General features: G+C 39.4%; 1 protein-coding gene across 4 annotated transcripts in view; it reads left to right on the top strand.

Moving 5' to 3' along the window:
* The window catches only part of celf3a (cugbp, Elav-like family member 3a), a 31,110-nt gene extending 7,459 nt beyond the window's left edge, over positions 1-23,651 (top strand). For 2 of the 4 annotated variants that reach the window (XM_088404601.1, XM_088404599.1), the window contains 12 exons: positions 1,601-1,683; positions 13,950-13,998; positions 15,288-15,416; positions 15,948-16,027; positions 16,424-16,567; positions 17,763-17,907; positions 18,249-18,398; positions 18,596-18,655; positions 19,350-19,454; positions 19,763-19,906; positions 20,173-20,305; positions 22,732-23,651. In XM_088404601.1, coding sequence (XP_088260727.1) covers positions 1,601-1,683; positions 13,950-13,998; positions 15,288-15,416; positions 15,948-16,027; positions 16,424-16,567; positions 17,763-17,907; positions 18,249-18,398; positions 18,596-18,655; positions 19,350-19,454; positions 19,763-19,906; positions 20,173-20,300 — 1,217 coding nt within the window. In that variant the 3' untranslated portion in view covers positions 20,301-20,305; positions 22,732-23,651. Of the gene's footprint in view, positions 1-1,600; positions 1,684-13,949; positions 13,999-15,287; positions 15,417-15,947; positions 16,028-16,423; positions 16,568-17,762; positions 17,908-18,248; positions 18,399-18,595; positions 18,656-19,349; positions 19,455-19,762; positions 19,907-20,172; positions 20,306-20,687; positions 20,786-22,731 lie in introns of all 4 variants that reach the window. The other 2 variants (XR_015863951.1, XM_088404602.1) reach the window with 2 other exon arrangements.
* Positions 23,652-23,899: the final 248 nt, after the last annotated feature.

Below are 23,899 nucleotides of genomic sequence, written 5' to 3'. Positions count from 1 at the left end.
GGCCAGGTGGTATCGCTGCTCCAACACCTATGACACTGCCTCTGCATACATTTACATATTGATGATTACTAGGAGCCCTAAAAGGTTAATGAAGGCCGTTTTCTATTATGAGGGCCTACATACATTTAGATCCAATGGCTTTATATTCAATATCCAAATGCAGGTGTACCAAAGCATTTGGATGTAATCAAACCACTGGTTGTTTTATTGTGTGAACTGAACTGTTATTTTGGCCTTTGATTCAGCTGGTTGACTTCTTTTATACGGACATAAATATTCAACGCCCTTCTCGGTGTATTTATCAATCAGTCAGGGGTTAGCTCCCTTGAATCCTAATTTTTTTTTTATCTTACCTAGACATATTGTGGACAGTTCTATTTTAAGGTTGAGCATGTTTTACGCAATTTGCTTTTCTCGAGGTATACGATGTGGTCTTTCACTGTGATGGTGGTCTGACAAGTGAAATTATCAGGGAGTCAATAAATGACTTTTTGGAGCTACTAAATGTAAATTGTGGAACATTTTGCAATCACAGATGCAATGGAATTATAGGTCCCAACTGGCCCGACATTTGGTCACCATACTCCAATGCTATTGTGAGCTGTGTCCCCTTGTACGCCTTATGCATAATAAGCAAAAAAAAAAAAAAAACAGACATGCCATATTTTTTAGAAAACGTTTAGTAGATCGGAAGCTGTTGCGGTTGCAAAACGGGTCTTCCAAATTTTCTTAAATTTTCACTTCCTCGTGATGCTACTGCTGGCTTTCCCAACACTATTTTTTGTACATTTAGTCTATCAGTAAGGATTGCTTGATGAAATCATTTTTTTATTGTTTCAACAATTCAAACTGATGCTAGTTCAGTTTTTTTTTTAGCCATTTTTAACAAGATAATTTTTTGCCTATAGTTGATTTCATAAGTAACTTATATATAATGCACAACTAGTGCCTTAAAATACCACATTTTCCCACTTGCTGTCAACTGAAAATGATATCGCGTGCAAGGCTCAGATAATCACTGCGCACAGTTTTCTTGGTTTGGTCATGTGACTTTCAAAAGCAGCGCCGTGATTGGTTGTTTCCTGAGCCTGGACTACATATGATCTAATTTTCTGACAGCAGCAAGTGCATAACGTGTTTTTAAAGTTTTCAATTTACATAAAAATAATTGCTTTAAAAAATTAACTGTTGAAAAAATATGAACAATTTACTGCTGAAAATAGTTAAATGAGTTTAGTACCCCTCATATTATTATTGCGCAATAGTACACAATAGCCGAAGCTTTGTGTATTTTTTATTCTCATCCACTGTGCATTTTTCATACTGTATGAGGCAAATAGAACTGTTGCGTGAGGGGCTTTTTTGTTATAATAACAAAATCGCTAAACCAAAAACTCATCTGATGATGATGACCTAAGCTACAGTAAGCCCGTATAGGCTAAAGTTCTGAAGAGTGTTTGGGCCTGTCAGCATGCTTGCTAAATCCATATCACATGACACGTCCAATACCGACATTACACACTGAGTTGCACACAAATTTGACATTCAAATGACATGAGTTTAACATTTGCTATCTTCCTCTACTCGTCCCCGTTTCCAGGATGCGCCTTCCTGACATACTGCGCACGTGAGTCGGCCCTCAAAGCCCAGAATGCACTGCATGAGCAGAAGACACTACCAGGGGTGAGTGGTGCCTTTGTCTTTTTCAGGCCGTGCCAGCTCACATGCATGTTAAAAAAAAAAACAAACAAAAGAAAAAAAAGATTCAGTCTCAGAGTGACGCAAGGGGAAAACTAACCAAGTTTGACTCGCACGCCCCGACTTCCCCTTCAGCAGATACGCTCCAATCAAAGGTCAAAGGAAACTGCTCCTCCTCTTATATTTTGCACGGAACGTAGGCAAAACGCATCCATCCACTTCTTCGCGACGTGCCGGCGCCACGAGGCTTATGTTTCTCTCTCATTCGCACCCTTTTCATGTGCATCTCTTCTAACATGGCACCTCCTTCCGAATTTGAATCAAAGAAGCTGTATTAGCATAGCCAGGCAGCAGGTGTGCCAACATCTCCAGAGCTAAATATGACATGACAGCCACGTCTCTATAATAAGCCACTATATGAGAGATGAGGCGACATGGCGAGGGATGACTGAGACGGAGTGCACACCCAACTTGCAGTTGCTTCCTCTTTTACTAACAAGACTTTAGGCCCCCCCCAACAACCATTTCCTTTTTTGTTATTTTGGTGGGAATTGACATCCTCCAGTTCGTTTTTTTTCCACCCGTTTTTGAAAACATAATCTGATGATTTACCGTAATACCCAAATGTAAGACGCACTTTTGTTTTCCCGAAAATGTAGGCCAAATGTTTGGCTAGATTTGGACCGTTTTTCATTAAAAATGAATAAATTAAATGACTTTAAATTTCAAAAACTTGCAAAGAAATGTGTTCTTAACAACCAACAGTATGTTTCAAATATAATCGTAGTTCTAGTTATCGTTAAATTATATTACATGGGGGTGGCACTCCTCCGGAAGTCACCATGTCTATTATAGCTACGGACGGCAGGAGGAGTAGTGTGTGTTGCTGCATTTACCGTAATGCCCCTAAAGCTCTCACGGGCGCATATGAAAAATTACACAGTAGCCTTTTAAAGGGAGTATGTATAATTTTTGGATGCCATTTTCAATACTTGAAATCAATAATTTGTAACATGTGGACTGTCAAAAGTGCAATTAAAACAACAACAGCATAGAATTAATCAAAATGTGACTAATGAAAACTGCACTCTTTTTCTTTGGTTGTGTCTGCATCACAGTTATACTGTCTCTTGTCAGCCAATTTGGGAACATTAGAAGGAGCAGCAAAATGAATCGCAGCATTAAATTAAAGTGCACAAGCTGTTGGATTCTTTACATTCCAATTATTTATATTGTTACTTATTTTTCTTTCTTTTTTTTATGTTATCAAAAACATAAGAGGGCCTGGAATGTATTCATGCCATTTCCATTCATTTCAATAGGGAAAGATGATTTGAAATACGAGTGTTTTGAGTTATTAGCAGTCTTAGGAAACAAATGTAACTTGTATGTACGAATGTACACCCCCCAAAAATTATTTTTAACTACACCAAGAGTCAGTCTTAATCACAATTTGCTTAATTCTTGATAGGATTACCTTCCCACCAAAACACCAAACAGATTTCTATTAAACCTTTAAAATGGTGTCACATTCCACATTGTCCCCTCATAAATAAGCAAAACATGTCATAAAACACAAAAGCCTTCTTAGTCACTTGACCTCATTTAAGAGTCTCGTATGCTACATCCATATTAAGTTCCTGAATAGAGTGGACCACGTCAGTGGCTCGCATTGTGAACGTCACGTGTCCAAACCCATAAAGCAGGTGAGACGTGACATTCGCAATGCGACCCCAAGGGTACTTTGACGTCAATTTCAGTCGATAGCCGGGGACGGTGCTGCATAAAATGCTAGATAATAAAGTTCAGGCACATGCAAGTAGCGGATGTCTTTGAGGGTTTACAATAAATGGCTGAACCAAATTAGGATTATTTATCCTTGGCAAAGGTCTGCCGTTGTATTATTTATTTGTGTGAGCATTTGGCACTGTGTACATGTTATTTCAAAGGCAGGCCATTGCCTATTGTGGTATTTTAGGGGCAAGTTTGACAGCGAGGCTGTTGGTGTGGTTGTGACAAAACTAATCCCATTGTTAGCGTGACAGTAGCGTGACCTTGCTGACCTCTCGTAGGGGATCAGCAGGTCTCATGGATAAAGTCCCCCCTCCTATCCTACCTCGTCTCTGTTTATTCTACCAACCCGAAACCTCTTACCTCTAAAGCAGGCGTGTCAAACATGCGGCTCGTGGGTGGGCTGGATCCGACCATAATGGGACACTACAGCACCATTTCATTCAGTTTAAGTTTCTTTGAACTTCACTGTAGTCCTTGAAAAGAAGTTCTACAACCACGAATTTCGATTGGGGCATTTCCTTTCACTGGAAATTTGTGTTACGTTGTATTTATTGGTTTGTTTGTGTATACCATATATTCATTTATTATTTATTATCGTTTAAACACAGAAATTTTCCATTCATTTCCTACAATAAGGAAACAGTTATATTGGAATATATAGGGGACCAAAAAGGAAGCTATACTTTACTTTATTTATATTGTCCAGCATGCCCATAACCCTAATATATGTTTGTTTGTTTTTTTTTGTCCTTTGGGAATTGGGATCAGGCACGCATAGGAAAAAATCTACATATAAGTGACACTAATTGTTTTTAAGTTATATAGCATTATTTTACCAGTCCGACCCACTTGAGAATAGATTTTCCCCCATGCAGACCCTGAGCTAAAATGAGTTTGACACCCCTGCTCTAAACTGTCCCAAACAAGCTTCTCTGTTCACTAAACCCCAACCCCCCCTTTGTCTCTGCTTCAAAAAAGACAAAACCATCTTATTAGCTCCACACAGGCCAGACCTCCCCTCTCCTGCTCCCAGCTGTGGCATAATTGTCATCTAATTGCACCTACACTGCCTAATAATAATGGACTCCTGCATCTCATGGCCAGGCCTGTGAAATTAAAAAAACATTAATGCAATTACAGAACTGAGGAGAAATGCACACCTGAATATAGAAAAAGCTGTTGATACTGTGAACTGGGTTTTCTTTTGTCTTTGCAAGGATATAAGAGAACACATTTCGTAGTGTTTAATTTATTAACGAGAAGAAATGAATTAGTTACAATTGCACATTAAAACAGTATCCGTCCGTCAATCCATCCATTTTCTATAGCCCCTTATCCTCACTTGGGTCACTGGCCTGTTGGTGCCTATCCCAGCTGTCAGGCGAATCTCCAAAGAAGATTGCGCTTGCAACAAAATAAATCATGCTCCTTATTATTATTATTACTCTGCCTTTTTAATTGCCCCACTACTGGTATCTTAGGGTATCTTTCATATGGGGCGGTTTAAGCATCTCGCTTCCAATCCGTTAGTGAGACCACATGAGCGCAAAAAGAAAGCAGAGGCTGTGACAGATGGCAAACAACAGCACCTGGCCTCCTGTTTAATTTCAGGTGTGAGTGTGTGATTCTACAAGTGAGCTGAGAGTGGGGAGGCCTCGTCCCATTCTGGTGTTGCTTGTGTACTTGGACTCTCACGTCGTGGCCCGTCAGCGTGCAAACATAGGTTTATCCTACGTTAAGCGAAGCCATTATCGAACAGTAAAGCCGTTTGTCACCGTTGAGCGAGCCGCACGGCTACGCATATTGTCTCATCTCTGCTCCATTAGAAACGCCATATATTGCCCTTCATCAAAAGTCACTTAGCAGAATTAATATTTGCTACGTTGCCCCATTCTTAATTTGAAACGCAATCGCTATTTAATCATGTGACCGGCGAGAGCTTGCGTGTTTGTATGTGCAAGGGGGAAGGGAAGGTGGGCAGGTGTTCACACTAACACAGTTTAATGAGGGATGCATTGCTTTTGTGTCTGTGTCTCTTTGCTTTTGTGTACTGCGCATGCATCCCAAGTGAAGACCCCGCTCATTCATAGATAAGGGCTGATGGAGGCTGTATAATGGGATGGCTTTCTTCATGGTGCACTGTGAGTGTGTTTGAGCTCTCCACATGAGAGCTAAGAGCTGCATCGGAGTGGAACGTGTGACTAATTGTGACATGTAGTCAGCCATAAGCATCCAGACAGAAGCAGAGGGGGGTTTATCAATAGTCTAAAATTAGTGCCTAATTATAGCACAGAATTTTTATGCCGTGGCATGATCATTTTTAGGACATGATGAAAAAAGAAGTGGTTGGAGGCCCTAATTTGTAACCCTATTGTTTGAAGCCTCCTGCTTTGCATGCAATGCGTTCATGGAATTAGTGTTTCAGTTGAGCCAGAAAAAAAAAATCCATAGAATGTGTGACAAAATATTGCTCGAAAATAACTGGTGCATAATTTAGATGGGGCTGTTGGGACTTTTATTATTGTTTTATTTCATTTATTTATGACTGAATAAGTGTTTGCTGCAACTGATGTTTTAATTTCAACTCCTTATCGAAAGTGCAATAACATAAATGAACTAATGTTCAGTTGTAAAAAAAAAAAGGCAAAAAATAGTTTTTCCATGGTGAAAGCAAATGTTTTGCTTGGTGCTATATAAAATAATAGATTAATTAATTACATTTTAATCTGTAACTCTGCTTTCCGTATCATGATGTGTTAGATGTGTTTCCATTGAGCTGGCAAACAAATGCTCTCACCTTAAAGTGGACATTGATTGGATGTCATTGTGTTTGGCATAACGTGTCAGGCTTCTGTTGGACACTGATTGGCTGCGACTGTGTTTGGCATAACCTGTTAGACTCCTGGTTTACTTGAGAGGGCTGGGAAGAAAGGAAAATGGAATAGCATGCAAAATTATGCATTCTTTATAAGGAGCTTTTTTACCACAGAAGCAACTCAAGTTTAGCCTACCACATAAATGCAAAGCATCCATATGCGAATGCCACCATTGCTCATGCTTGCCACAAAAATGGAAGCCATAGCAAAGCTCTTTGCCAGACTGAACACGAGAACAGGAACAAAAGTCTGCAATGGGCAGGATGTATTAAGTTTCATTTTAATGTTATATTATAATTTTTGGCAATTGACTAAAGAAAAGAGTGCCATTCCTCCTTCTGGTCAAAACTAAAGCTTTCAGTCTGTGCTTGGAACTAGTCTCAAACGCAATAGAAAGTAAATGGTTACAAATGCATCTACTGTAGTCTGTTTAAGACGAAAAATGACCTGCAGGTACAAAGACAAATCATACGTGTAGCAGTAACAACAAAAAAGGTCACTTGTCACTGCAGAACCTTTAAAAATGAATGCTGATTGGATTTATAAAGGCTGTACTCATGTGTGAATTCAAATGAAATCGGGCGCACGAAGGGGAGTGTGCTACGTACTGGAAATGATGAAATATTTGACAAAATGAACAGCGGGTTGCAATATGGGTGACGGGGGTGTACGTGCATTGAGGCAGTGTGTTTATCAGCTTAAATACAGACATCTGTTACCGAGAAATAGTGTGTTTTGGGCGTCGGGGGATGTTTGATTGTGTGTGCATGCAAGGGATTCACACAAAAGTAGAAGGGGGTTATGGTGGGCTCCCGGAACTTTGGCATTAGGCCGGTAATTTAAAGTAGGTTTGTCTACGCGTTGCATGCCAGAGTTATCATGGCATAGACAAGGTCCAATTGAGAATGAGCAAAGTTATCTGCACTCACATACTGTACTTCTGTGAGGGAAATCTGTCCAACACTTTGTTCTGTTCCCTCTCTGCTTCACTGAGTCGAGTCAAACAGCAGCTGACATGAATATTTAACAAGCAGAAGAGATGATAGCTTTTTTTTTGTAACTAAGGATTTTTTTTTTCATTTTAGTTTGTTTAGAGTTATACTTAAGGACTTACTACTGCTACAAATGATACAGAGAAGCCTCTCAGGTCGAACACAGTTTGTTTCTAGCTGCGGAGGATGTAAAACACGTCTTTTTACGGAAATAATAATGCTGAGTTTTGATTAAAGCAATTTCAGTATTTAACACCTTGTTTATTATTGACGGTCAGCAGCAGGGCTGAACAATTGCCGTTTTCAAAAATGCCATTTTGACTGCTAAGTCCACACTCACCTCAAGTGATTTTGCTACTTTTGAACTGTTTTTCTTGCAAAAAAAACCAAAACTTGTTGTTTCAGGCTTGTTGTAGTATGTGCTTGGTTCTAAGTAGGCTTCAATTTTTTCACTGGGTTGCACTCAGCAAGTAAGTAAGCTGTGTTGCCCTGTGCGCCAAGTTTTTGCCACGTCTTTCGTGAATTGCTTTTAATTCTTATTTACTTTCCTTTTTTTAGTTTATTATAATTATTTTTTAAGTATTAAGCCTTTTTTCTGTTTTAGACTAACCTGTTACCTGTATAAAGGTTGTAAAAAAATAATTAACAATTGAAAGATAACACATAGTTTGTTTTTTTTGTTAAGGTTGAAAATGATACAATTTTAGGTATAATTGGACCATTTTTATTGATAATAATTATTATTTATATTCAGCACGAATAGTCGGTGGCGCGAAAGGTTTTCTCTTTCGTAGGGGGGGCTTTGCAAATAATTGAGAAGCACTGCTCTACACCAAAATACAACCAGACTAATGAGCATATTGTTAAATGTAAACCCAGACCTCTCAAGTTGTATAGTGTGGTGCTGTGTGCGCCGTAGTGGGTGTCAATCATCAAAACCCCATGAGATTCATTATAATTCATCTGCCCTCAATGAAAGTTGATCTTTGCCAGGGGTACAACTTTAAAAGCGCTGGGCTTTGATTCTGATCTGATTTTTGCCGGCGAGTGACTGTTGATGTGCAATACATTGAAGACAGTGGTGCAGCAGTTTGGATGCCCCGACTCAATCAAGTGATTGAATATTATCGAACTTTGCACTGACGAGCTGTCAGTCTGGTTGATATCTGGAGTTTGTCACAGATGCCGGATTTATGTTACTGCTCTTGCTTCTGTGCGAGTGGGTGTGTGCAAGTGTGCGTGTAGAACAATAACAGAGCACTTACGCATCTCTTGCTTTCCTGTTTTCCATGCTTTATTCCAACTCCTGACGAAATCTTACATTAGTAATTGTTTATCATCTTTTGATTTTCATGTGTGAATATATCAAATTCCACCTGTGCCTTCTCTTTCTCCCTGGAGTGTCGACAAGGATGGAGACGCAAAAGCAGCAGAGACAGGAGAGGAAGCGAGCAGGGAGGAAGGGGGAGGTGGCAGGTTGATTATGGTCGCAGGTCTCGTTGCCTGGAGACAGCTGGGACAAGGGATGCCAGGTTGCTAAGCGACCCGGCACGATGCAATGGCCAGCGCCTCTATGTGACGGAGCCGAGTGGAGGGAGGGAGGGCGGGCGGAGAAGGAAAATTGTCTTTGTGCCCCACAGCCCCACCCCTCTAAACCCCCCACCCTCCCACCAACCAACCTCCAAGTCTGCCTCCGCGCTGTAAATGTTCTTGAAAAAGCAAAGGAGATCCACTGATATATTAGCCATTCAGAAGTCAAATTGAAGAGAACGGAGGCGAGAAGCAACACAGGCGCAAATAAGTGAGATTTTCATTCGTTCTCCCCATAATAGAAAGGGAAGAAAAATGTCACCGTTAATATAACCGCAAACACATTTCGTCTGCCCCAGAGGATGAAAACGTATTTTATTTGGGAGCCACTCCCTAGCCAGCGCGTACGGACAGCATTTGGTGGCGGCTTTTATTTTCAGAAACTATGATTGGATAATCTATGGCTTTAATATGTAGTAATCCCTGCAAAATCCCCTATAGCATCGCAGCGCATAAATATGATGTCGCTTGTGTCACGTGCGGACAGCGTGCTTATGAGAGGATGCCAAGAGAAGATGGAGTGTGTTTTCGGCCCGTGATCGATGAATATAGAACATCATTGTGTGTGCAGTGCGCTGTGTGATGTTGATGAGGTGTTGTCGCCGCACAATATTTTTGTAAACAAGCCGTACAGCGGAGGGGTGGGGGAGCTAGCAACAGGAGGAGGAGGTTGTAAAATGTGTTAGTGATGAAGGCTCAGAGGGAGATCTGCTCTCAAGGCTAACATTCAACAGGCTCCAATCTCTATACCTCTCCCCCAGCGCCGTTCTTTTTCTTCCCCACCCTCCCTTTCCACACCAATCTAATCCCTCCATCTCCCGACCCATAAACACCCTTTGTCCTTTTTCATTTGTTTGTCTCTCATCTCTGCTGCGTGCTGTTTACCTGATCGGCTGGTGGTCCTCATCGCAGGTGTTGTCATGGCGATGGCCAATGCGAGTGAGGTAGTCATCCGAGCCCGGGGGCCGGTTGCCGTGCCGATCTGGAGTGGCTCAGCCTTGATGGCCTCCACTTCTCACTGTTGTCCCTCTTGTATATCTACCAGGGCCATCTGCTGTGCCGCCCTTATCTCTGTCATCATGGCCCTCACTGTTTGTTGGCCGCCACCAGCATTCAAACGCGACACTGGAGACTATGATGTTGTTGCAATAATCCGAATCCCAGTTTTCCAAGTGTTTTCATTTTTATCCTCGTTTGCGTGTATGATGGGGCCCCCACTTTCCAAAAAACAGCCGTTTGTTTTCTAGAGCCGCTTATCCTCACAAGGGTCACAAGCTTGCTGATGCCTATCCCAGCTGACTTCAGGCAATAGGCAGGGGATACCTTGAAAAGGTTGCCAGCCAATTGCAGGGAACACAGAAACCAACAACCATTCACAAGTCCCATTCACACAATTCAGTACGTCCAGATTATAGTACTTCTTTTTTATTCTGAGTGGATATACATGACTACTTATGATTTATTTTCTTGAATACATATTGTGCTATTTTTTTTCTAAATTACACATTAATTAATAATGTGATTTAGAAAACAAATATTGACTCCGAATGAAAAAATTTAACTAGCACATGCGTTGACAATGAGAGCGCCACTGCACCACCTGGTGTTTCTTATGTGGAATTACACTACACAATGTAGAAATATTGTCTGTTTCCCTACGACAATGTCGTGGCATCACCCCACTATTTGAGAAGTAATCTGCTCAAAATCCAAAACTACCCACTCAGTCGTTTTTTTGTTTTTTTTTTGTGAGTGGTAGCCCATTTTAAAGTGTTATCACACGTACCACATAATACATTGCTTCATTTAGGTTTCAATTTTAATGTTGTGATATACATAATAGATAAATATCTGTATTCACTGAATATCCGTGCGTATATGAACATAGTCCATATAGACAGTGATTATAAAATAAGTGCTTTGTCATGACTGAAAGTCTCTTATTGGAAACAGAGTTCTTTCTCCCTGTGCCAATCTCATTTGCGCAAAGCAAACATCAGCTAATTAAATCCGACAAACAAAAAAAATTCAATCGCCTTAAATTGCCCTACGCATATTTAACTATGAATTATAGTGACGTCGGCCTATGTATCATGGAATATTGCGCCTTCAAATCCCTTATTTGAAAATCCCGACTGTACAAAATACAGTGATTGAAATGTAGGATAATGTACGTTTGCTTAGAAATTGAGTCTGATGTAAAACAGTACAGTGGACAGTAAAGACGTTATCTCTGTATGGACAGTGGACTTGACAGACAGTAACTATGGCAGCCACCAGTATTTCCACATATTACTATAATGTCCTGTGACACAGCTTTAAGTGGTGCAGCACAAACAGAATCGGAGGTAATTGATGTGGAAGCAAACAGTGGGCAAGGAGACAATTGGTGGAGGCTTTTAAGAACTCACCAACAACAACACTGCATGTAGCTTAATTGAAATTCACCGCATCGGTCTGTGACGATTCAGATAGACATGGAATAAACACAAAGGGAACAATGGCAAGTGTACTCACAAATACCTCTTATTATGGTCTGGTGCTGCTGAATCTTTTTTCATTTCCAATTCCCCAAACGCTCCGAATTTCAGCTTCTCAAATATTCCTGCCATCTTTTCAGGAAAGTGACTTGATTTTCTTGTGTTGAGTCAATATGGAATGGGCTTTTTACCATGGAAAACAATGAACGATATTTTTGTCATGTTTTTCAGTGCCATATTTTTTAATAGAGGCGAGGAAATTAAAACGATTTGAAAAATTCAATTCAGGTGACATTACAAATAAACAACAGATTAGTCGATGATTAAAATCCTTATTGCAGCCTTATTTAAAAGTTTGCCTGAACTTATTTGAATATGTTTAGACATATTTGCAAATACGATTGAAAACTTCAAATCTACATTTGTTAGCATCATGCTAAAAATGCAAAAAATCATGCTAAAAATACTACATTTTTAGCATTTTGCCTATAGCGTATTCAAACGTGTTTTCAAAGACATTTAGACATAGTTTCAGACGTTCAAATGCGCATGCAAATACCTTCAAATATGCTAGCAAATGCGTTCGAACATATTCACAAATACTTCTAAATATATTTATATACATTCCAACGTTCTTGCAAATATGCATAAGTGTATTTGCAGTCAAAAGTTCTGCTCTTTGGGTAATGCGGATTTTAAAAGCTTCCAGTAAAAAGCTAAAATACAGTGTTTATGTCAAATGATGTTAATTTTGTGACATGTCAGCATGACTTTAGCAACTCTTGTGAGACTTTGGCTCACTGAATATAGGAGGGATTTTGTACGCACATTGGAGGCAGACCAACAAACAATATCTATAGACAGCTCTATAGGTCCTGCAGGTGTTCCTAATAAAGGGTCAAGTTTATAATAACAAAGTTGAACATTGACCACCAAAATTAAATACTCCAATGTCACTAGTGTTTGCTTGATTGATTGCTATATAATTTTGAGAGCTGCAGCAACTTTCCCCTTCCCCACTAATTGGTGCTGTCAATGGGGACCCCCCTGAGTGAGGAGAGATAGGGGCCCCCTGACAGCAGGTGTTGGTGCTATTTCAGCACGGAATCAAGAGCAGTTGCGCATGCAGGTCCTGGAGACCAAGAGCGATCAATAGTGTCTCCTGGTGACCGATCACATCGGATTAATCAGTGACACAAGATCAGTGAGTGGCTGAAATGTCACCAGCTCCATAATTAAGACCTCCATTAAGCCACAGTTAACAGAGTGGCACTCTGCTACATGCGACCAATCCCCCACCCCCCACCCCCGCCCTCCCAACACAAACACACTTTACACATACACACATCCCCATCCTCCTGCCCTGTCTCCATATGCTCCATTCTATCCCTCAATCTGCATTTCTCCCTTTAACCCCCCCTACTGTTTTTTGCCTTCTTTTTTCTTTTGCGTTTTCACCCCCATCCCGTTTTCGGGCTCTCTATATTTGAAAGACACTCATGCGTGCAATTTCGTACGGGGCTCGGCTAAATAAACTCGGAGGCAATTGTGGAGGGAAAAAAACATCGGCAGCTTGTCACTTGATGAAAAAGGACTTTAATCCTGTGTTTTTTGTGCTAGCCCCCTTTTCGCTCAATCTTTCATTTCTATTTACTCCCCCCACCCTATAACCTCGTACGCCTCATCTCTGCCTCTCTGTCAGGCTCAGAATATCTTGGCTATAGTCTGATGGTGCATGCTCCTCTAATCCAGATTAGCCAGCGAGTGTTCTTAATCTCATCACTTGCCCAATCCTGTGTGGGTGGGTGTGCTTTTCCTGGTTTTGGCGCGATACGAGGCGGAAGGAACGTTAGACTTGGGATTAGTGTGGATTCTGAGAGAGCGTCATTGAAGGGAAGGTAAAGGTAAAGATGAAGAGTCTTCAATAATGCTCTCATGGGAACTCTTCATTAGGTGCGCCTAATAGCATCTAATACGTGAGCTGTACCGTTCGATTTTGATTGACTCCTTCAAAAAACTAGTCGACAAATGAGGTTTTGGAGCTTTTTTCTCATAGTATTTACCCTATTCCTATATAGTAGTTTCCATGACTGCAAAATAAAGCCACAATATCAAATACATAAAATAAATATCACTCTTTTTATAAATGCTACTAATACGATACATTCATGTTTGTGCATTTTCTGCACTTTATTTATAAAATGTTGTCTGGTTTTTCAATAAAATAAAGGAATTTAAACTTTTATTTTGTACCTGATTCATGAATTAATCAACAAACAAAAAAATATTATCAAACCAGACATAGGCGCAGCTGAAGTTGTTGGGTTTAGTTAAAAAATAAAATGCATCATTATTTAACACACTGGGGAGACAAAATCAGTGCAATTTACAGAATAAATGGTTTTAGGATTTTTTTTTTTAGGGGGGAAATTATGTGTATGTGCATATTTGGGTTTTTTTTTTAACTCTCATAATGTTTGAGCATTGAAACTGACCGCATCACTTTTTTTCCCCCCCAGATGAACCGTCCAATCCAGGTGAAGCCAGCAGACAGCGAGAGTAGAGGGGGTAAGTGACACCTGTGCTAATCCACAAAACACACACGTACTTGACAGTTATCAGACCGACAGCAATTTTTTGATAAAATCGGACTCGGGTAACTAGAATTGACAATTGTGTGACTATAAATAAATCTCCAAAATAGTAACCTTTTAGAAAGCTTTTGGGTTTACATTTTTACAGAAGACATTATTGATCGTGAGCAACAGCTCGCTTCCATTAATCAGCCCCAGTTTCATCTTCCCTGATGCTGACTCACTGTCACCTTACTGCGATGCAAACATAGAGCGACTTTATGCGTTTCCCTGCAGTGGCAAAACGTCAACAGCTCGTCATACTGTACTAGTGTATTTTCTTTTAGCCGTCTCATAACTATTTTCACGATATTATATCCAATTTCATCCACTGTACGTGAACAATGGCGATTGAGGTGTTCATACAAGCCTTACGGGGAATGAGCCAAAACATGCAGGCACGTGACGTCAGGGACTGAGCCCTCAATGAAAGAAAATGTTCTGTGAAATCTCAAGAGCCGCTGCCAGATGCTTTTAGTATGTTTTAGTGTGCATTTGCATTACCGCTCTCTGGTGGTACTTTCATGTATCGCAGGTGCACTTAGGTGCACGATACAGTAGAATACAAACGTCTGCCTTTATTGTGATCCTCCATTTTGGCTGTAAAAATACAACCATGATCTAATTAAATCTAATAATATCTACCAAATGATTTGAAAAAAATGCAGTTTATGTTCTTGGAACTTAGGAATCGAGACCAGTCCTCAAATCAATTTTCTGTACCTCTATTGAGGCGTTTCTGGTAGTGCTGTAAATATTAGTTTATTTTAAAATACAGTATTTCCAAAAATCTATTTAAAATGTATTTTCAGTTTATAAACTATGACAGCAAAAACAAAAGAGCAACATGAATTTGAAATAAATGAAACAAAGAGCATGGAGTTAAAATACTGGAATAACATTTTACAATCAATAAAGGAACAAAAAAAAGACGTGTCTTTGGTACCCGTCCCTAGTCACACCTGCACTTTCTTCTGAAGTCTGTTTTAAAGGCTAAATCAAATATTTAACACCCACATTAATACATTCAAAAAATGCAATGAAAAAATGTTTGGTACCTTGATTAAATATGCAAACGAATCTAACAAAATGTCCCTTGACTACAAACCGTTCATACTGTAGCGTCCATCTTTTGACATTTACCATGTCCAGCTCCCACTCATATTAACTTATTCTATTGCTGTGTTTTATGTCTCTCCTCTTGATAACCTCCTTCCTTCTTAGAAGACAGGAAGCTGTTTGTAGGCATGCTGGGAAAGCAGCAGACGGACCCTGACGTGAGAAAGATGTTTGAACCTTTTGGCAGCATTGAGGAGTGCACTGTGCTCCGCGGACCCGACGGCACCAGCAAAGGTAACCGCTCCCAAATCTGAGAAGGGCACTTGCTGAGCAAGCTGAAATCGAATAAGAGAAATTAAAATCAACCCTTTGCTATTTCAAAACATACGAAAGTGAAATGTGATATGCCTTCAGTTTCAAATGTAAGATAAAACGACGACAGGTTTACAGTGACCTCCGAGTATTAACCCACCAGCGCTTTTGCCCTCACATGAGTGAGAGCGACTATTGTGCGTAACAACGCTAATGATATTTGCCATGTAAATCAAACCGTGACGACAGTTCAAACATAGATGCAAGGTTTTCCTGCGTCTGTTGCCTGAGGCATGACTAATGGTGCAATAGGTTTTATGGGTCATTGCTAATGACGGCAGTGGCGGTTTACAGGCTGTGATTGATGAAGCAATGAATGTTTCCTGGACCATGTTTAATGATACCAAGGTTACTGATGAAGCGCTCGAATTAAAGGCGGCGCCAAATGTATTTTTAAATGGACGTATCCAATGTGTGTGAGGCCACAGTTTGATGGCGTGCCGTCCCGTCTAGGGTGCGCATTTGTAAAGTTCCAGAACAACGTCGAGGCCCAGGCTGCTATCAACGCTCTGCATGGGAGTCGTACTCTGCCAGTGAGTACTATACGCACACGCTTGCATTTATTGACATTTCAGACTTGGTGCATCAATTAAAACTCTAAAACAGGAGTTAATAGAGCAGGTACGTTCGCTTCCTCTGACATTTTTAAACAATGTGATCTGAATCAACTAAACAAATCCAAACTAATGTTAAATGGGGGTCAGCAATGCGCATGCATCCCATCATTTAAAGTTCCTTCCTCTGATTAACCCTGATTTTTTTTTTCTCTCTGATTAACCCTAAAGTTCTGTTCTGGCAGGCTTTTCCTGATTTATTTTTTATTTTTTTTGCTTTCTAGCAGAAACCTAGAGTTTATGTATGTGTGCGTGTTTTATTATTTTTTCGGCGGCACCAGTTTCAGTGTAATTTTTTTCGTCTTTTGCTTTTAGGGTGCTTCATCCAGTCTGGTCGTTAAGTTTGCCGATTCGGAGAAGGAGCGGGGGCTTCGGCGAATGCAGCAGGTGGCCTCTCAGCTGGGAGTCATCAGTCCCATGACCCTGCACCTCGGGGCCTACAACGCCTACACGCAAGCTGTGAGAAACACACTCAAACGCTCAAGAGTTTCTTTTCACACTTTAAAAAGAATTCAAGTTTTCAAGTGTGAGCTACTGAACTAATATGCGGCGATACAAGACAAGTCTGCCATTTTTAAAGACAATAATGCTCTGTTTAAAATTGGTATTCATTTCATGCATAGTGTTACGTGTGACGCTTTTAGTTGGGTAATGTAGAACCCTTTGAAATATGAATCTCATTTTATTGTGGAAGTGGTCCGGAAGATACGTTACAATGCATTTTTTTTCAACTTGATTTAATGTTATTATAAGGAAAGACAATTTTTGAATTTTGTTCAGATTGGCAATAAATTCACTCAATACAAATTATTGTTTAGTAAATTCTAATGATCCAAATTAACTGCTTGGACCTGACCCATAAATCGTCTAAGATTAGGTTTTAAAACTGTGTAAAATTCAGCAAACTTTTTGCGATTAAAAAAAATACTAAAGGACAAAGTATTGCGAAATAAACAAATATAATTCACATCTTGATTATTGAAAGCCTTGAGGGGCCCAAAAAGAAGTCATTGTATTCATGATATGTGTTTTAATTGGTCGATTAATCGATTATCAGAATTGCATTGTCACGTTTCGGTTTTAGGCTCAATCTTAGAAAATCCCTATCAGTCATTCAATATAATTAGTGAGGGGCAAAATAATAGTTTCATTCATTATATGTATTTTAATTACTCCATCAATCGGTTATCAGGATTCTATTGTCAAATATCAATTAGTCGGGCCCTATTAATGCAAATTACGTGTGGTGACGTTCAAAAAGTACAGCGATCGTCTACCCAGGTCGTTTATGTAATATTTTTTATAGGGGATTGACCTGTCACAAAAGCAAAAAAATATCATTCAAAATTATGCTCGAAATTCATGCTTTTACGAAAAGCTCGTTCAAGCTGACAAAACAACTAGTCTAAAGAACAGAAAAAGAAAAAATCTTTCTTTTCGTAGGTTTCGTGTTTACATAGCAATAAAACACAATATTTTGCGGTCTTTGCAAAATCAGTCACAACCCAGGAAAACAGCTGGTTCTGAAATTGCCGTCCAATGAAAAGGCCTTGGAGTAAATGTGCTAAATAATACAGTCGCTTCTCCTTTCTAACCAAACATACAAATTGCCTCATTTTTACCTTCTATCAATGCCAACCTCTTCAACCCCTAGTTGATGCAGCAGCAGGCACTGGTAGCCCAGTCAGCCTACCTCTCTCCTGTTGCCACGGTGGCCGCCGTCCAGATGCAACAGCTGGCTGCCCTCAACCCCAGCAGCATCATCGCCACACCCATCGCATCCATCACCCCCTCCTCAGGTAACCAGACGCCCGGCACGGCCATTCCTGCAATATTAGATTAGAGTATACCAAGAGTTGGACCTATGATTCATCTCATTTACCATATATGTTTTTGCACAATTAAACCAACACAATTTATTTCATGTAACTGTTATGTATTCCCCAAATATAGGACACACTTGTAGAATGTATATCACTCTACCTCCACCGAATTTGCTGTGGGGCATTTATTAACGTTAACTTTACGATATATCATACACACAAGCCAGATACATTAAAATAGATCTAATTCACAAACTGACTGCATTTATCTTATGCAAATATGCATAGCATTTTGATCATTTAAATGCTGTCTACAGGTACCAGCACTCCACCCTCCATTGCGGCTACACCTGTTCCTGCTCTGCCTCCACCAATTGCAGTCAGCAGCTACCCCTCTGTGGCAGCACCACCCAATGGCCAATCAGCAACTGAAGCCCTGTATACCAACGGGGTCCACGCATACCAAGGTACCGCATGATCACAGCATCCTAGTCCCCCAGTTTTTGGAACTGAAATGTCTCTCCACTGACTCCCAGACTCCTGCTATCATATGCCGCAGCAAAAGTGTAATTAAGAGCAAATGAAACGAAGCGACAGCGCCGCACATTATTTGGAGCGTACTGATGTGCATAAAGCGATTGGTGATGATGTTTTTGTGTCACAGCTCAGAGTCCTGTGCTGGACCCCCTGCAGCAAGCTTACACAGGCATGCAGCACTATACAGGTGAGGCTCAGTCAACATTCATTCAACAGGTGCATAATGTGGAACTCAAAAGCGTTTGATTCACTGTATCTCGTGTTATGCTTATTCATGCGGGTGTACTTCCTGTCTATAACGCAGCAATACCAAATAGTACTTATCAACAACCTAAAGGGTGAATACTAACTTTAGTCTTAAATTGGAATGTATTTCTAATTTCAAAATGTTCTTTGCGTCTTTCAAATATACAGTGATTTTTTTTTTTCACACCCAAATCGAAATCTTTCTGGCTCTCCCTTCTATTTCACACAGGATGTGTGACCTGAATACAAAAACCTCTTATGTAACGATACCGCCAAACAACCTGTGCATTGCCCCATTTCCAGCAAATTCTGTTTTAACGTAGACATCCAATTTTTATGTTCTTATAGTTGTTGTTTTGGATTCATAATTTGGTGAGTGTTCTGTAAAAAATATAGTATTATATACCGCATAACTTTTAAAATCCCGGATTTTTTTCTACGCAATAGAATATTTTGAAAAACCTGGTTAGCCCAGTGTATGTGTAACTTGTTTTCCTTGCTGCACTTGTTGCTAGTCTAAAATGTCCGGTCATTTTGTAATATTATCTGCATCATGCTGAATTTCTTCACAAAAAGAGGTCGCAGTAATTTTTGCTAGTATTCTTATGTAACGATCTTTTCTGTCTTTTACCTAGCCACCTATCCCGCTGCCTACAGCCTAGTGGGTCAGCCGTTCCCCCACCAGCCCACCCTAGTAGCTCAGCAGCCGCAGCAGCCGCAGCAGCTTCAACAACGTGAAGGTTAGTTCTAAAAAATGTGGGTATGTGTGTGAAACAACCACAGGAACGTTGGACAACATGACATTTGGCACATTTCAGATTACATATTATCATCGTGCAAACAGTGATACAGTGTTGCCGCTTTATCGGTTCTTCGTTTTATCACCTTTTTTATTTACTTTGGTTTACATAATGAGTTCTTATACTGATGTATCAGTAATGTAGTTGACTGAGGTATAATGTAATTGTTGCACATCATAATACTGTTTCGACCTACATTACATGGAGCCGGCAAGATTTTACCATCTCCTTCCTCTCTTTATGTAAAGGTCCTGAAGGCTGCAACATCTTTATCTACCACCTGCCTCAGGAGTTCACCGATTCTGAGATCCTGCAAATGTTCTTGCCCTTTGGAAATGTCATCTCGGCCAAGGTCTTTGTTGACCGTGCCACCAACCAAAGCAAATGCTTTGGTGAGCCGCAGTAACGCTGATAACTGCTATTACGATAATTGTTGTCAACCGTGTGGTATTTAGAAACAAAGAGACATGCCTTTAGACACAAGTCACGCAATACACTCGGTTTTCCACAACCATTATTGAACCAAAGAGCATATTTTGCAAAAAGAAAACTCTTGAATTGAAAATGTCACAAAGCCCAACTGTACGTAATTCCTACTTCATCAATCATCGCGATTCGTAGTTCATGGATCGTTTGTTACCTTTGCATTTTTCCTCAGGTTTTGTGAGTTTTGACAACCCATCCAGCGCTCAGACTGCCATTCAAGCCATGAACGGCTTCCAGATAGGCATGAAGAGACTGAAGGTACAACTGAAGAGGCCCAAGGATGCCAACAGACCTTACTGAAGGAGGTGAGCTTCACGCGAGGATATGTGACAGACCGCAGCTAACGCGTATGAAGATTAGAGATTCAGCGACTGTAAATTAAAGCTCATTTCTTCTTAGGTGGCTGATTTCATGTGGAACATGTCAGTAATCTACCGTAGATTAACTTTAATGAGGTGCAGCACTCACCATCTTTAATGGATACATTACAGGCATCGGTTTGAATGTTTTAAAAGTGTTCTTTGACTAAGGAGTCGCAACGTTAACATTTTTGAGATCAAATGTTCTGTCGCAGCTTTGAATGCAACTGCTGTCAGTCATGAATTTTTCTTTGACCTTTCATTTATTGTTTTTGTGCTGTGCCATATGCCATTTTTCCTGAAACAAAATCATCACACCACTCTCAAGACCGTCCCGTCTACATACATAAATTGTGGAGATGTGCGTCGCTATGGCTACGGGTGCCTAGCAACCACTAAAACCTCCCCCTTCCTTCTCACTGCGTTGTAAGTTTAATTGGCCTGTGTTGGTTGCCGTGGCGATATTGCCTGTGATGGTTGCCATTAGCAATTTTTCTTTTGGGGCCGTTGCCTTGATTCACCATGCTCAACTGCATGGCGGGTTACTGTGGCCACCGTGAACTGTGTTTGGTGCGTTGTGAGTTTCCTCTTTATTATTTTGTCGTGGTTTCAATCCTTGCAAACACTGATGGATTAAAAAAAAAAAAAAAAGTCATTTGACTTCAATATCTGTAAGTAACTGATTATCATGACATGCTTTTTCATGTTCCAACCCTCCAAATTTGAAGACAAATTTTAACGTCAATTATTCATGGACATAATATAGCTTTGCTCTTTCTTTATTAGTTTTTTTTGTTGTTGTTTTTTTTTTAATTGTCATGATTATCATTCTTACACTTTCCCTTTGTTTACTGTAGTTGGATGGTGTGGTAGTTTTCCGTGAAGCTGTGAGGGGTTTTGTCTGGTTGTTACTCAATTCCATGTGATTTTGTGCTTGATCTTTGGTTGGTGTTTGTGACACTGGAAACGCAAATTTAAACACAGAAATAGTGGACAGGATAATGTCTGTGTACGTATCATGGTAGGTGTGTGTTTTTGTAGGTGTGAGACTAAAGTGAAATTTTAATGTAAATGTCTATGTGAGATATGATAATTCTGTGTCTATTTATGAGACAGTAGCCTTACTTTAGAAAGTTTGGGATTAATCTGTTTGGTTCCTGTGACATGTTCTGTTGGCAGAGGAACTGCATTCCTCTGTAGGAATTCTGGGGACCAAAAACATACACGCAAATTTCCATAAATGTGTTCATCTGAAATTTGGAATCCACATCATGCTCATAAAAACAGTGAGTCGGCAAAGCATTGGCAAGACACAAGCAAACATAGATTGAGCTTTTTTTTTTATTTTTACATGATTAGGTGCGGGCAAACAGACAAACTTAATATTTCAGGCTCATTACAAAATGAAAATGAATCCTCTTTCTAAATAATGCAGCTACTTCAGCCTACATACACCCACATATAAATAAAATGAATCCGATAATCTTACATTGAAATAAACACATTCAGTTTTAATTGTAATAAGTAATACTAAATCAAAATCAAGTCAAGTCCTAATATTTCTTAATCATTTTGATGCGCCCCCACTTATATAAACACAGCATTCTCATTTTTGCATTTTGCATTACTGAACTACAAATTGGCTTGCTTTTTTAATTCTTTACATGATTACCTTAAATTCCATGATTGTTGTGCGCTAAAGTAATTCTAATATGTATTTCTTACATTTATTGCATATTTATATTTCATTTATAGTCATAATTTAAATGTTTTTGGAGCATATTTTAGGCTTGGAACGGATTAGGATATCTATATGTAAAAAGCCGCTCTACGTATGAAAAATTCACATTGCAAAAGAACTTTCAGAACAAATGAATTTCGTAAGTAATGTTAGCATTCAAAACGTTGCGTTTAGATGAGTAAGGAGCACAGAATTTATATATATATATATATATATATATATATATATATATACAGTATATATCTGCAGATGCTTTGTTATGAGCAACTCACTCAAAATTAGACTTTGGTTGATTTGACTTTTAAAAATGTGAACATCCATAATATACAGACAAACATTGGAGTCAGTGCCCACCAGAATTCCTACTGTGCATGTTCTGAATTAATTTGCCTGCCAAAAGAGATGAAAAGCCTCCCGTACTTTTTGTCAAAACGTGCATACACTTGCAGCACAATGACTGCTAAGGTTTGCGTTGCATGGACACTATAATTGAATACTGAGATAGATCACCCTGCTGTGTCCCTGCAAGCAGCTTGTATTGACTGCAGCTTAAAAAAAAAAAAAAAACAAATAAGAATTTTTACTTATTTCGTTTGACTTGATTTTTCCTTTCTCTCTCTTTTATCTCCAGGTCTGATTAGGAGTTCAATCAAGAAAACCACCTCGGGATGCCCCAGCCTTGTTTGGTTGTTTGACCAACCATAATAGCACACAGGAGCAACAACTCACAAACACACACACACACACACACACACAAAAAAAAGACAGTAAGACACGATTTAAATACTACTACTAAAACAAGCAACTGCAGTAATATCATCAACAAATACTACGGAAGCAACAATATCAGAAGTGCTCCAAGAATTCCTATCATTCCATAGCTGGATTCATTTATATGATGTACATACTTTGTCAGCAACAAGTTCTAATCTACATGTTAAAAAATAATAATAATAAAAAAAAAAAGCATATCACTGATGTGATTCTACTGAACAGGGTCCTGCTGTATAGTGTGATTTGTGATCTAGAAGGTCTGCTCTACACAGTCGGAGGGAAAAGGAAATATATTCTGTATGATTACCACTGGTAATTTTGTTATGTAGAAGTAGTTTGATTATTTATACGTAAATTAAGATAATGGTTCTTAAACAGAAGGAGAATTGAATGGCTTTCCTCACACTGTACATACCTTTGTTGGGGGGCGGGGTTAAGGGGATGAGTAAAAGCATCAAAAATATCTGCTGCCACTACTTTTCAACTTTACAAAGTGGATCAAGGGGTCGGGATTTTTTCTATCTTTTTTCTTTTTTTAATGCTTAATTTATTTAGTAATGAATTTGATGGGAAGGATGTGATTTGTTTTTATTTATTTTAAGAATAAAGATGACTCCCTATTCCTTCGAGACGACAAATACACTTATAATAGAGTTTTTAAACGACATAAATGTAAGGAAGTAAAAAAAAAAGGATAATGTTTCTTTATTTATTCTCTACAATTGCTGTTTTAAAACACATGTCTTTAAAAGAAAATAAAGTACAATTTAGAAAAACGATTGTGTCGTGTTTTTTTTAACTACCTTATTAACAAACTTATTGAATCAATGAAGAACATTTTATTGTGAGTTAATGACTACGTTATATGAATATGGAGTAGCTGGGAAAAGGTGGAGAGACAGCTGGTGTTTGCAGATCTCGTCTGCCAAAGGATTCTGGGTTTGGCCTGACGTGTCGAAACACGCTCGCTTCTTTGGCATGTCTCAAATTTGAGTTGGTGATGAGGCTCTCATTTTTTCAGACGC

The sequence above is a fragment of the Hippichthys cyanospilos genome, chromosome 21 (genome assembly GCF_059441005.1).
Source record: "Hippichthys cyanospilos isolate Australia breed blue-spotted pipefish chromosome 21, RoL_Hcya_1.0, whole genome shotgun sequence".
NCBI classification, from domain to species: Eukaryota; Metazoa; Chordata; class Actinopteri; order Syngnathiformes; family Syngnathidae; genus Hippichthys; species Hippichthys cyanospilos.
The sequence above is the reverse complement of the archived record's forward strand: the minus strand, read 5'-3'. Positions and strand labels throughout refer to the sequence as shown.